At 45.2% G+C, this 14,791-nt stretch overlaps 1 protein-coding gene across 5 annotated transcripts in view; it reads left to right on the top strand.

Annotated features, from left to right (window-relative positions):
* UBE4A (ubiquitination factor E4A) overlaps window positions 1-14,781 on the top strand; it is a 30,850-nt gene extending 16,069 nt beyond the window's left edge. The window contains exons 1-20 of one of the 5 annotated variants that reach the window (XM_072155685.1): window positions 174-282; window positions 1,757-1,926; window positions 3,515-3,690; window positions 4,208-4,327; window positions 4,695-4,847; window positions 4,934-5,093; window positions 6,278-6,480; window positions 6,571-6,762; window positions 7,238-7,571; window positions 7,863-7,989; window positions 8,298-8,605; window positions 9,049-9,181; window positions 10,518-10,705; window positions 10,795-10,895; window positions 10,989-11,102; window positions 11,201-11,375; window positions 12,177-12,357; window positions 12,586-12,733; window positions 12,888-13,045; window positions 13,767-14,781. In XM_072155685.1, the coding sequence (XP_072011786.1) occupies window positions 203-282; window positions 1,757-1,926; window positions 3,515-3,690; window positions 4,208-4,327; window positions 4,695-4,847; window positions 4,934-5,093; window positions 6,278-6,480; window positions 6,571-6,762; window positions 7,238-7,571; window positions 7,863-7,989; window positions 8,298-8,605; window positions 9,049-9,181; window positions 10,518-10,705; window positions 10,795-10,895; window positions 10,989-11,102; window positions 11,201-11,375; window positions 12,177-12,357; window positions 12,586-12,733; window positions 12,888-13,045; window positions 13,767-13,896 (3,351 nt within the window). In that variant the 5' untranslated portion in view covers window positions 174-202 and the 3' untranslated portion in view covers window positions 13,897-14,781. Of the gene's footprint in view, window positions 1-173; window positions 323-1,756; window positions 1,927-3,514; window positions 3,691-4,207; window positions 4,328-4,694; window positions 4,848-4,933; window positions 5,094-6,277; window positions 6,481-6,570; window positions 6,763-7,237; window positions 7,572-7,862; window positions 7,990-8,297; window positions 8,606-9,048; window positions 9,182-10,517; window positions 10,706-10,794; window positions 10,896-10,988; window positions 11,103-11,200; window positions 11,376-12,176; window positions 12,358-12,585; window positions 12,734-12,887; window positions 13,046-13,766 lie in introns of those variants that run through there. The other 4 variants (XM_072155686.1, XM_072155687.1, XM_072155682.1 and 1 more) reach the window with 4 other exon arrangements.
* The last annotated feature ends 10 nt before the right edge of the window (window positions 14,782-14,791 follow it).

Here is a 14,791-nt window from a genome sequence, read left to right as displayed (position 1 = left end):
GTGCAGATCATCTCCCCCACCACCCTACATGGTGCAGATCATCTTCCCCATCATCCACTTCCTGTGTGCAGAGCATCACCCTGGCACGTGCAGAGCACCTCCTTGTAGTCCCCGCCCCCTGTGCACACACTGGTTATCCCCCAGCATCACCGCCCACCCTACACCACCCCAAGCAGAAGCTCCGCCCTTTCCGCGCGGTCACATGACCTCCATTAACCCTCTCCACCCCGGCGCGCTGTCAGCAGGTGACAGCGGAAGCGGAAGCGTCAGGGAGGTAGAAGGGTGAGTCACAGGATCCCGAGCTGTGCGGCGGCTGTGGTGTGTATGTAGCAGTGTCAGGACTGCGTAGCAGAGCTGAGCGTGTCATGTGCTGCCATACATAATAATAATAATAATAATTCTTTATCTTGTGTTCTGTGTGCTGTGACATGGGACTGCATAGTGTCATTTGCATGGGACCGCCTGTCACTAACCATCTCAGCTCTGCTACATCTGTACTGTGTATGTGTGACATGTTGTGTTTGTTACTTCTGTCCGCAGTGATCATCCATCACCATGTGTTAACCCCTTGATGATATAGTTGTAGCGCTGCACTATGGCGGGCACAGGGCTGAGGGTATAGAGCCCCTGGCTGGTTTTGGATCAAGTCAATGATTGACGAGAGTTAATATTTAACAGTCCATTCCTAATTATCGGCTTCCAAATGCTAATGTGAAAGAACATTAGCATGTGGCATCACACACGAGGCGTCCCCGAAATACTGATGACCTAAAACACCTGTGTACAAATATTATCTATGTGTGTGGTCAAAAAACACCAACTTAAGTTTAGTTACATTTTGTTCATCTATAACGGCTAAGAATCGGAGAGCAAATTATTAATAATCGGTCAATGCAGAGGGTTCACAAACTTTTTCTTGTAACCTTCATATCCCGTTGTGATTTGACACTGAATGCAAGGATAGGAGTCTTATGAGAGATGCGATCAAGCCTGACTATAAGGATGAATATCCTTAACGGGGTTGTACCCAGTTATCCACAAGAGAGATCGTGAGAGACTGACTCCTGGGAACGCCAATATTGCGAAGAATGCAGGTCCTGTCATCACCAGTGGCTGAAGTGGCAGCTGCCTCTCCATTCAATGTCAAGAATTGCAGAGCACAGCGCTCAGGTATCTCCAGCACTCCGATTTACTGTGAATGTTGTAAATACGTAAGCGCTGTACTCAGCAATGCTTCTCCTCCCATTTTGGAGAAGGATCCCCATTCTCTGGATCACTAGGAGTCCTTCTTGTGATTGTTGGAGTCCCACCAGATAGGCCCCTTCTGATGCGCTTGTTCTATATTATAGTCAGGCTTCATCTCAACATCTCTCATTGCTTCACATCCTAATCTAGCCTGTGCTGATGAGTCTTGTAAGACCGAAACTGATCTGAAAAATCAGCAGATCTTTACCTTCTAAGAATTGAAGCACTTTTTAGGCCCCTCGTACATTAGTGAATGTGATGCCTCCAACTGGCTGGAACGTCTGTCCCGAACGCTGAGCAACCAGAACTGAACTCAGTTTGTCATTTTTCGTGCCGGCGGTTCCAGCCAGCACACTCTGACACTGTGAGAAGGGCCTTACAGTCAGATCTTGTATTGCATTAGGCAGCATCTTGCTTTTGTCATCTCCTCAGCCCGCAGTGATATCAGTCGCTGAAATGAATGTAACAGTAACACTCCAGTTCTGATCCGGCTTGTGCTGCACCCTGACAGATACGACGCTTCCAGATCAGACACTACATGGACCCTGCTGCTTAGGAAAATGACGGATCAAGAGAACAACAATAGCATTTCCACAAACCCGTTTGCTGCTCTCTTCGGATCGATCGCCGAGGCTCGCCAGTTTGTCGCGGGACAGAAGGAGCAACTGCGACAGCAAAGTGGTGAGAAGAAGTCTAGCAAACTGTGCCATAAACATTGCGTTACCTCTCCCTGCACACAAACCGTGTTATTACAAGGACTAGCGCACGGCCCCATCTATATCTATGGGGTCATACACACGGCTCTGGTCTCCACTGCCCATGTATGAACCCACTGCCGGAGCTGTAAGTTATAGAGCAGGTCCTATTCTTTCCCGTCTGTGGAGCTCGGCCAGTCATTTCTATCAGCACGTGAGTGGACCTCACACACCAATGACGATCGGGACGCAAACAATGGCCCATGGATCAGTTGTCTGTTCTTTACACACGCTCTTGTGTAGGTAGGGTTATTGTTCACACAGGTTGTGGTGATGTGCAGTCCGTACCTATAATATGTCATGTGACTGCGGTGGCTACTAGCCCCAGGCCATAATAATGAAGACGCTGCCCCCCGTGTTGTGTAACTTGTCCTCACACAAACAATGTACAGAGTGTAATGCAAAGTTCAATTTTTAATTTCCAAACATAAGGAACCTCATTACCCTCCACAGCCCCCACCAGGTACAGGATTCCCAAAATTTCATTAGGATTATAGAACAACTTTATGACCAGACGGCTTCTGTCATAAGTGACCAATTGCATTGTAGGAATTTTTTCTCTGATAATTTATACATTTATATATATTGAAAAAAAAATTCTGTTGTAATGTATTTGTAGTCCCTGTGATGGAGCAGCTATAATTTACATTTTATATCACCCCTCCCCCAAAAGAATTCATCATCATAAATCTTCATAGTCTCTTTTCTTTAAATGATGATTATAATTGTTGTTGTTCAAATTTTGTGTAAAATATATATATACATATATACAGACACACACAAGTGTTTCAAATACAGGGATACACAACCCATGTTCTGACATCAGTCATTGGCACAGTCGACCAGCAGTCATGCCAAATGTGGGGGAGGGCACCTAGCGATGACGCAACCACTTTCCTCTGTTTACTACATGGTGCTCCCTGAATGCCTAAAAGTTAAAGGCTATGACTGCTATAATCTTCTTCTGTCTTCTACACAGGTGTCCCAGACACCTAACCTGGTCCTGTTAGATGGTTGTTTATGATGATGGACAAACATAATTTGTCATAGTTAAAGGGAAACTGCCACCAGGAATGTTATTTTATCTGGTGACATGTTCCAGTAGCCTATCCTATTGTTATTAAAAATTGTCAGCATTCTGAATCATTTCAGTAGTTTATAAAACCTTAATGCCCTTTACTTGACAACCTGCTAGCCCCTGTGCACTGACAAGTGGCCATTTCTTGCCATGTGCATTGAGCAGGCAGGGGAGGGAGGGGGATGGTGTGGAGAAGAGGAAGAATACATAAGGAAACACAGGCTGCAGCTGCTCCTTCCTGGGGACTCGCCACATTCTGCTGGTAGGGAGTCAGGTAATGTGAAATAAATTTTGCTAAAGTACTGAAATGATTGAGAATGCTGGCAAAGGCATTTTAAAAATCTGCATAGCATAGGCTAATGGAACCTGTCACCCGCTAAAAATTACATTCCTGGTGACAGGTTTGCTTTAACCTTTGATGTCTTTGCTCTTCTAGATTATGCAGGGGAGAGTCAGGACGATTCTGACAACAGCGTCTCAGAAAGCCTGGATGACTGCGATGACTCTGTGGCGGAAATAAGTCGATCGTTTCGTTCCCAGCAAGAGATATGTGAGCAGCTGAATATCAACCACATGATCCAGAGAATCTTTCTCATCACACTGGATAACAGTGAGTAGCAGCGGACATACATATTACACTTATCAATGCGCAGTCGGAGAGCTGCAGTGCCGGTTGCATTCTTCTTTTAGGCCTTGTTCACACAGCTTCTATTTCCTAAACCTGGAATAAACATGGGGGGCATTCATCATATATTGGTGATCATTGCCCTGTGCAGTCCATGTCACCTCTCAAGCTCATCCACCCCCAATGCCACGGAGGTGGTGTAAAGGGGAACATAATCAAACTAGCGAACTGCTAGGCATTGGGATTATTTCAGGGCCAGAAAACTGGTGTACAGGCCCCAATAATTGTCCCCCATGATTTGCACGAGGGGTCCGAGGATGATCTATGGGTCATCTACAGCACCGCGTTGAAGCATTGTGGGCAAGTGTGCATCCAAAAAATAATGCATGTGCATTACTATTGTATATTGCACCGCAATATAATTGTTTGACAGTTTTCACATGTCACGACCCAAGACGTCCTTGTAACTTTACCTTTTATTTTTTTTGTGATTCCTCTTTATGTCCCACAGGTGACCCCAGTCTGAAGAGCGGGAATGGCATCCCTCTGCGCTGCGTGTATCTGGAGGAGCTCGGTTCTGAACTTGATGGCCAGGACTGGTTGGATATGGATAATGTAGAACAGGTAGATTACTGTATTTTTCAGACTATAAGGTGCACAAAAAATCCTTTGATTTTCTCAGAAATCAAAGGTGCACCTTATAGTCCAGTGCGCCTTATATATGAACCGCACTTATGGACAACAGCTGCCTTGAACTGTGCACAGGTCTGCCACCTGCTGGTCATTCATCCTTATAATCAGGTGCACCTTATAGTCCAGTGCGCCTTATATATGAACCTAGACATTTTAGCAGGCATTTATTGATGGTGCGCTGTATACTCCGGTGCGCCTGATAGTCCAAAAAATACTGTACATGACATGACATGCACTGAAGCTTGTGGCCCTGCCAGTGAGCAATAGCTTGTTACAGATTTTGTCATTCTTACTTTAGGCCTTGTTCACACGGCTTCTCCTTCCCGACCCTGGAAAACATATGATCTGTATGACGTCCTCGGGTGCCCCCAATTTATCTGCAGAACGAGACGCAGGCGAAAAACACATCGTCCCATTCCTATTCTCTTGTTTCCAGAGAGCCAAAAAAGAGGTATGAGCTAGATGTGTGTAACTTGCATGCTGCATTTTGGGGAACACCCCCTTGTAGTAATCTGATGTCCGTATGTGTCTTCACAGGTCACTAAAGTTCCAGAGAATCTTCTGCCGTATGCTGTACGCTGCAAAACCTTAACAGTCTCCAATGCTCGTACAGTTTTGCTTACACCAGAGATATATGAAGGGCAGGATGTTCCGGCTCAGGTCGTGGACCTCATGCTCGAAGGTCTACGTGGAGCTAGTAAGTGACATAGCAGTCTGGTATGAAGCTGGATAGTAGACCTCAGCGCAGGGATTAGTTATACCAAGCCAACACCCCCAGGAAGAAGCGACGGCGAAACGTGCGTCGGGGTGCTGTGGTGGTGGTCAAAGCCTCTCTCTTGTAACTTTTCATCATGTCACGCCCGGGTGGGTAATTTGAATATACAGTTACTCTTACATATGTATTCAGGCTATTCTAGTGGAGATGCGTATATATTTTGATTGACTTTCTGGACCACCACCACGCTCTTTTGTGTCTTGTGGAATATTTTATATGGTTTTAACACTATGTGTCTTGATTGCTGTAAATAATTTAAAATAAAGATTGTTGTATTTGATTCCCAACAAATAGTCCTTTGTCTGTGTTGGGATAGATTGTTGTCCTATATGCCTCCTTTGGTATTGCTGAAGCTGGATAGTAGACCTCAGCGCAGGGATTAGTTATACCAAGCCATATCCTGGGCTGACACTTTGTACCCTATACTATAGATAGTGGGGGGTGAGGGATGTAATGCTGGGAACCCCTACCAATTCCTTACAGGGGTATTCCCATTTCAGCAAATTAATGTTATTGTATGTATTATAAAAATGTATACAACTCTCCAATATGCTTTCTGTATCAATTCCTCACAGTTTTCTAGATCTTATTGCTGTCATTCTATAGAAAGCTTCATGGACAGAAATCTGACCATGGTCACACAGGTGCACAGCTCGTTATAGCACACGGCTCTGATTACTCTCTGTGATATATAATGAGCCGCGCACCTGTGTGACCATGGCCAGATTTCTGTCCACTCAATGTACACAATGAAGCTTTCTACAGAATGACAGCAAGCAGAGATCTAGAAAACCGTGAGGAATTGATACAGAAAGTATATTGGAAAATTGTATAACTTTTTATAATGTATTCAGTAACATTAATTTGCTGAAACGGGAATACCCCTTTAACTTTAAAGGGAATCTACCACCAGGAAGAAGGACTGTATGCAAATGAGCCTGAGGGGCTCCAGGCTCCATAGGAGCCCCTCAAGCTCATTTGCATATAGCCCTTCATCCTGGTGGTAGATGCCCTTTAAAGGGCTTGTACCAAGTATGATTGTTATCCACTTACTTTTGCAATAGTAATAACTCACAACCCTGTCTGTTCAATGCTTCTTTTTTCAGACTTTGTTGAGGTAGTAGAGTTTTTGGAGGAGATCATAGAAGCCCTTCTTGCGGAGGAGGAAGTTCACTCCTTCAGAGAAGTTTTTCATCCCGTGTTTGATGTGATCCTGGAACGTGTCAAGGACTTGGACCTTTGCCAGATACTGCTGTACACTTACCTCGACCTCCTCCTCTACTGCACTCGTCAGAAGGACCTTGCAAAGGTCACTCACGGAAACAGAATTTTTAAATTTTTAAGTGTTTTTTTTTTACCTTACTTACTGACTTTCTTTTCTGCTTTTCACATTTTTCAGGTTTTTGTGGAGTACATCCAACCACAAGATCCGTCCAATGGACACCAGTACCAGAAGACATTACTGGGGGAGATTCTTAGTATCTCCTGCCTTCTGCGTACACCGGGAGTAGTAGAAAACCACGGCTACTTTCTGAGCCCTTCACGCTCCAGTCCACAGGAGATTAAAGTGCAGGAATCCAATATACATCAGGTAGCCGAAACCAAAATGAAAAAAGGGGCTGTCGCCTCTCCTGGCATGTCCGTTTTACTAATACTTGTATTTCTTATGATTTAAAGGGGTTTCTCATTTACACTAAACTTCAACACCCACCTAATATGGGAGGGGCATGCATTCAGTAATGACTGCACGGTCCCTCCATGTGTCGTACGCCAGCAGGACACAGGGTGTCGGAGGAAGTCCTGAGTCCTGCTGCCTAGGGGTCACATGACCCATGGCTCCCAAAAAAAGTTAACGGCGCAAGAATAACATGGGCGGTCCTCTGCTTATCCTGTTTAAAGTTTAGTATATGTGGCCAATGCCTTTAACAATTCTGGAGCATCGTGTGCTGTTCCTCTATAATTCTAAATTTTTATAGCACTTGGACAAACAGTAAATCACAGATATAAGAAGTTCCATGTATTGTCCGCATGCTTAAATACATCTCTCACAACTCTTCCTTATCCAGTTCATGGCTCAGTTTCATGAGAAGATTTATCAGCTCCTAAAGAACCTTCTCCAGCTGTCTCCAGAAACCAAGCATCTTATCTTGTCATGGCTGGGGAACTGTCTACACGCCAATGCAGGTCGTGCTAAGATCTGGGCCAACCAAGTTCCCGAAATCTTCCTGCAGACGTACGCCTCAGACAGCTTCTTCTTAAACCTAGGTGCCGCCCTCCTGCGGCTCTGCCAACCTTTCTGTAAACCAAAGTCGGCTCGCTTGTTAACGTTCAATCCCACTTACTGCGCCCTGCGAGAGATCAACGAGGAAGAGAGGAGAAGTCGGAACATCCATATGAAAGGTGCGCATAGATTCGGAGCCGCTTTCTTTCAACGCTCTTTGTGGTTGCTGAGATATCAGTCCTGGTATCTGATTATGATAATCATCTGCACTGTCAAAGAGGAGGTGCTGGGAGGGGATGTCTTACAATGATTTTCTCTGACAAGTAAGAGATTATCGTAACACAAGCTCCTTCTTCCCCTCCAGCTCCTCCTCTGTAACAGGGGAGAGGATTGCAGTCCAGATATCTGGACTGATATCTCAGCACCCAAATATCAACAATTTTCATGAATATCCTTATCATTTTCTACAGGGCTAGACAAGGAGACCTGTCTTATCCCACCTGCTGATGATCAACAACCAGACTTTCCTCAGAACTTCAACTTGGTGACGGAAAACCTGGTACTGACCCAATACACCCTGCATCTAGGCTTTCACAGGTATCTCTCCTGCTTCATGTTCGATCTAGCATTAACGAACAATATTGAGGGTGTTATCAGATCTCAGGATCTGTAGGATCTTGGCTGAATGAATAGGTAAAAGTTGTCTATCCATGACAATCCGGTTCTTGGGTCTATGATACAGCTTGTGGAGTCTTTCCAATTTATACCGATGGGGCAATAGGGTCATAGGAGCCTAGCACCCATTGTATGCATCTAGGTCACTCGTACAGAAGAGTTACTGTATGAAAACCATAGGACATCAGAATATGTTGCCAACGCATTAGGTTTTATTATTATTTATCTAGGTTGCATGAACAAATGGTGAAGGTAAACCAAAGCCTGCACAGACTACAGGGAGCGTGGCGCGACGCCCAGCAAAGTGGCAGCCCCACTGCTGAGAATCTACGGGAACAATTTGAGCGACTTATGACCATCTATCTGTGCCTGAAAGCGGCGCTGACCGAACCCCAGACTCTGCAGAACTGCATCCACCTCCAGGTCTCCACCGCACTCCTCTTAGTGCAGATTGCTTTGGGCAACCGAGGAACAGAACCAGTTCCACTGACCTTTCCAATACCAAACGTGCAACACAGTGCCCTCGCTTACATACCAGGTACTAGGGCATGTACTTACAGGCTGCTTACAGGCTGTTTACAGGATGTTTAGGCTGCATTTTATTATACGGCAGCAAGATGCGGCATCACTGATCAGCAACCACTTGGTTATGTATGGGGATGCATGAGGGATCTGTAGCACTTATAGGGGCTGTCCCAAGTTTAGCTGTTACTCATTTTCCACCGGATATGGAATATTTTTCAGATCAATGGGATCTGACTGCTGCATACCCACCAATCATGAGAACTGATTAGTGTTCCCCTCAAATGATGAAGCAGTGTATGTGACCTGCAGAGAACACAGGGGTTAATTTCCTGCTGATCAGTTCCATGTGTGGGTTCGACGTAGCCAGATATTCCTTATGTCCTCCTGCAGACAGGGCAGGGTACGAGGCTGTTGCATTGTGTTCATGCCATTTCCTCACCCCTTTCTGATTTCCAGAATTCTTCGCTGATAACCTGGGAGACTTTTTCATCTTCCTCAGAAGGTTTGCAGATGAAGTCCTGGAAACGGCTGCAGAATCTCTGGAACAGATACTGGATTTTATCACTGTATTTACAGGCAGTGTTGAAAGGTAAGAAGTAGAATTCATCAGTCTAGAATACTTCAATAATACAGTCATTTTAAGAGATCCTGTCACCAGGTTTTACCCCACTAAACAAGGTCTTATTTAATCCTTCACTACCCCGGACCATATGGAAGCTACGACCTACTCCTTCACTACCCCGGACCATATGGAAGCTACGACCTACTCCTTCATTACCCCAGACCATAGGGAAGCTAGGACCTACTCCTTCATTACCCCGGATCATATGGAAGCTACGACCTACTCCTTCACTACCCCGGACCATAGGGAAGCTACGACCTACTCCTTTACTACCCCGGACCATAGGGAAGCTAAGACCTACTCCTTCACTATCCCGAATCATAGGGAAGCTACGACCTACTCCTTCACTACCCCGGACCATAGGGAAGCTATGACCTACTCCTTCACTACCCCGGACCATATGGAAGCTACGACCTACTCCTTCACTACCCCGGACCATAGGGAAGCTAAGACCTACTCCTTCACTACCCCGGATCATATGGAAGCTACGACCTACTCCTTCACTACCCCGGACCATAGGGAAGCTATGACCTACTCCTTCACTACCCCGGACCATATGGAAGCTACGACCTACTCCTTCATTACCCCAGACCATAGGGAAGCTAGGACCTACTCCTTCATTACCCCAGACCATAGGGAAGCTAGGACCTACTCCTTCACTACCCCGGATCATATGGAAGCTACGACCTACTCCTTCACTACCCCAGACCATAGGGAAGCTACGACCTACTCCTTTACTACCCCGGACCATAGGAAAGCTAGGACCTACTCCTTCACTATCCCGAATCATAGGGAAGCTATGACTTACTCCCTCACTACCCTGGACCATAGGGAAGCTAGGACTTACTCCTTCACTACCCCTTACCATAGGGAAGCTAGTACGTACTCCTTCACTACCCTGGATCATAGGGAAGCTAGGACTTACTCCTTCACTACCACAGACATAACGAAGCTAGGACTTACTCCTTCACTATCCCGGATCATAGCGAAGCTATAACTTACTCCTTTACTACCCAGGACCATAGCGAAGCCAGCACTTGCTCCTTCACTACCCCTGACCATAGGGAAGCTATAATGTATTCCTTTACTACCCAGGACCATAGGAAAGCTATAATGTACTCCTTTACTACCACGGACCATAGGGAAACTATAACTTACTCCTTCACTACCCCGGACCAAAGGGATGCTAGATAATCAAGTGAGCTGGATTAACGCTTTCACACACCTACACAGGGAATATCGCACTGTTGTCTAAATTTGGGTGTTGTCTAACCGCTTTATAATCAATGTTCTCCCTTTTTAGGATGAAAAATCCCCACCTGCGCGCCAAGCTGGCAGAGGTACTGGAGGCCGTCATGCCTCATTTAGAACAAACCCAAAACCCACTTATTTCCAGTGTTTACCACCGTCAGCGAACCTTCTGCTCTTACCACCATGCTCCACGTCTGGCAGAGGCGCTCATAAAGGTCTTTGTGGATATAGAGTTTACTGGTAGGGGACTGTGTATAGTTCTGACCTACGTAAAATTATGGGCATACACTTCAAGAGTAGCTTATAAACTACAAATTGTGTTTCTCTAGGTGACCCACATCAGTTTGAGCAGAAATTTAACTATCGCCGTCCCATGTATCCAATCTTGAAATACATGTGGGGGCAAGACACATATCGGGAGAGTATTAAGGTGAGTGAAAGGTAATAATATCCTGTCTTCCCATCATCTTCAGTGTCCATTCTTATATCCTGAAATAATCTCCTTAATGTGTGCCCTATATAGAGCCTGGCCAATTACGCTGCTGAGAATCTGGAGGCTGTAAACCCTCCTCTGTTCTTGCGCTTCCTAAATTTGCTGATGAACGATGCTGTGTTTTTACTGGATGAGGCCATTCAGGTAAGAAAAAACCCTGTAGCATCTAAAAGTCTTTAGATTGGTTACATTTTATAATCCTCTGTTACTTGGCTGAATATATATTGTTTTCTCTTATCTAGTACCTGAGCAAAATTAAAGTCTTACAGATAGAGAGGGACCAAGGAGAATGGGACGGGCTGAGCGCAGACACCCGACGGGAGAAGGAGTCTAATCTGCTCATGTTCGGACAGCTAGCCCGCTTTCACAATATCATGTCCAATGAGACGATTGGCACCTTGGCTTTCCTCACCTCAGGTATTGGTGCCCTCATTGTGTTGGGTATTGCTTGTGATATGGGCACTTATAACATCACCTAAAGGTTTCCTTAAAGGGGTTTTCCCACAAAGAAAAATCCCGTGGATAGGGCCTAACTTGCTGATCAGTGGGGGTCTCAGTGTGCAATGGAGCAGACAAACCGCACATGACCGTTCTGCTCCATTAATTTCTATGGAATGGACAGAAATTGCCCAGCGCCGCGCTCACCAATCTGCGTCAGCTCCATAGAGATTAATGGAGCAGAAATGTCATTCGCCGCTCGAGGACACCACCACAGCCCAAACGGACCGTTACCATGGTCCCTTGAAGAAAAAAAACTTGCCCCATATCAAACCCCAAGCCTTGAGGAAAGTAACAAAAAACTGGGTTATGTGCCCCTTGCATGTTGAATAATGGAAAAAAAGAGGGGGAGTAAATTTCTGAATACCATTGTCTTATCGTACTATGCAGTGGGGATAAGATCGGGTGAAGTAGGAGAGTAGAGGGGAGTTACCCCAGTCCCTAATTTTGTTGTATTTCCTTAGGCCAGGCTTTACGTTTGTAAAGAGATTGACGCCATTGACAAGCCATTTCCATTGTGAAATAGTGGGGGGGCTGTCACTCAACCAACGAATTGCCAGTCCTTTTTATGTTGAGGAACAAGGTTTATTTAAGGAATATTTGCTCACAATGAGACCACTGTTCCTCGTTCAGTAAACCAAAAAGGCATATTGGGGACTTGTCTGTTTAACCTGGTGTTTATCCTTTCCATCTAGAACAACATTTCTCTTCTCTCCGCAGACATTCGCTCGCTATTTGTCCAACCTTTTCTAGCAGAGCGCATCATCTCAATGCTTAACTACTTCCTCCAGCATTTAGTGGGCCCTAAAATGGGGGCTTTGAAGGTCAAGGATTTCAGTGAATTTGACTTCAAACCTCAGCAGCTAGTGTCCGATATCTGCACCATCTACTTAAACTTGGGGTAAGTATGCTACACATGGTGTTCTCTAGCTACGGTTAGTGAAATGGGGTAGTCCGGGATTAGAAAGACATGGCTGCTCTCTTTCAAAAACAGCACCACACCTGCCTCGTGGTTGTGTGCTGTCGCTGCTCAGCTCCATTAAAGTGAATTGGACAGAGCTGTTATACGACACTTAATCTGTGGTCAGGAGTGGCATGTATTGTAAAATGTACAAATTCTCTGCTTCAGCGATGAAGAGAACTTCTGCGCCTCAGTGCCAAAGGACGGTCGCTCCTATTCCCCAACACTTTTTGCCCAAACTGTGCGAGTGCTAAAGAAGATCAACAAGCCCGGAAATATGATTGTTGCCTTCACAAACATGGCAGAAAAGATCAAGGTGAGATGTCTTCTGAATCATGTCCTCGTTTGTATGTAATATTGTTCATATCAGGTCTGAGACCAGATATATTTTGTCCCTACAAACATAAGTTAATGCTGCTTGGAGGAGCAACCATAGGGATTTTCCTTACTTTGTGATGTTCTGGTTTCAGTCCTTAGCAGACCAACAGCAGCGAGAAGAAGAGACTTATGCCGATGCCCCCGATGAGTTCCTGGATCCTATTATGAGTACAGTCATGTCAGACCCCGTTATCCTGCCCTCCTCTCGTGTCACTGTAGACAGGTCAACCATTGCACGACATCTACTGAGGTAAATGAGGCGGCTAAGTTGTATGCATGATGCTTGTAAATAGTATGGGTTCATGAAATATAAAGGTGAGAGGGTGGCTTGGCTTCCTATGGAGAGGGGTGAGGAGTGGCGTGTCCTTAGTCCGGATTCCTTGCACGCCCAGCTGCGTCCGTCCGCCCGCTCCCACGCCCGGCTGAATCCATCCGCTAGTACTCCGGGCCTGGCTGCATCAGTCCGTACATCCGCTCGCACGCCCGGCTGCATCTGTCCGCTCGCACACACAAACACACTTCTCCTAACATCATTTGTGTAGGTACTTTTTTGCAAGACTTGTTTCCGGAAAGTCATATAGTCCACAGAATATGTTAAACCCCAAATTTGAAAAACTAAATTTTTCTATCGGTTAATAAAAGCTCATTAATAAATGCAATGCACCCAAAAACCATGTCATTAAAAATATTCAACACCTGCAAAATAAACAAGTCACAATGTTTTTACTTTGACATCTTGGCCAAAAACTGTCTGGTCTCTAAATTAAAGTGGTAGTGTGTCGACACAAATAGACTTTCACCCTTTCCCTCATATGGTGGGCGCTATTCGGCTTGTCATCATCTGTCTGGTGCCTTAGGATGTCTGTTACTTTGACACTGAGGGTCAGTATGTCACTTTATGTACAGATGGGGTTGTTTGGTTGTCCAATCCCGTAGAAACTTTTTCTAATTATCTTTTTTCTTTTTTATAGTGACCAAACCGACCCTTTCAATCGCAGTCCCCTGACTATGGATCAAATAAAACCAAACCGAGAACTCAAGGAGAGGATCGTGAAGTGGCTGGCGGAGCGCAAGCTTCAGCATCAGCGCCAGGCCCTATAGACTGTGACTGGGGGATCAGCGGAGGATCTCAGAACCTGGTCGGGTACTTCCCCTGCCGCACAGCCGGATTATACGGGGAGAGACCTTACAACGAAGCGGCTGCGGGGGAAGCTGCGGCACAAATTTTAACTAGATAGCTGCCAAAAGTGGTCTTGAGGAGTCCCTTTGACCATTGCCTGCTAGTATCATTTGGGAATGTTTGTGAGATTAGCACAGTAGATACTAATACAACCATCGCCACTGCATATGACCCGGACCCTCAAATCTGTAATTTATGTAATTCATGAATATATTTTATTCTACACGTTTACAGCATAGGCAGGCAAGGTTTTTTTTTATTTTTCAATGTTGTCCGACTCTGAAACTCTTGTCTTTTCTTGCTGTGAATTGAAGTTCTGCACCAAGGGCATCCTCATGTGGATGGTTTTTAACCTGCGTGGCCAGACGCGGCCTGAGGCTGTGTTAACATGTTGAATTTACATTGCGTTAACCTAATATGAACATCTACATATGCACGTTGTTAAAGGGAACCTGTCACCTCAGTCAAGAGCTCACCGCCTCCTTGACTGGATAACTGGATACTAGACATGGGGAGTGTAAGTTGTTTTTTTTTTTTTTTAGACAACAGCTGCAACGCGCAGGAACTACATTAGAAACTTAGAACCTTCTATAAGGTAATGACTGGGGATTGTTTAGGTGATCCAAGGTGACAGGTTCCCTTTAATGTAATGTAGACGTAACATGTGAACACGGCCCGAGCATTGAGACAATCCTGGGTATGATAGTAGTGTGAGGAAATAGAAGTTGTCTCATTGTGTAACTGGATACTATGTAGAACCTGGCTGTACATGTATTATAATCTGGGGAAATAAATTATAAAATCTTTGTCTTTGTA

Source organism: Engystomops pustulosus, chromosome 6 (genome assembly GCF_040894005.1).
Source record: "Engystomops pustulosus chromosome 6, aEngPut4.maternal, whole genome shotgun sequence".
Taxonomy (NCBI): Eukaryota; Metazoa; Chordata; class Amphibia; order Anura; family Leptodactylidae; genus Engystomops; species Engystomops pustulosus.
Note: the sequence above shows the minus strand (reverse complement) of the source record. Positions and strands in the feature narration are given on the sequence as shown.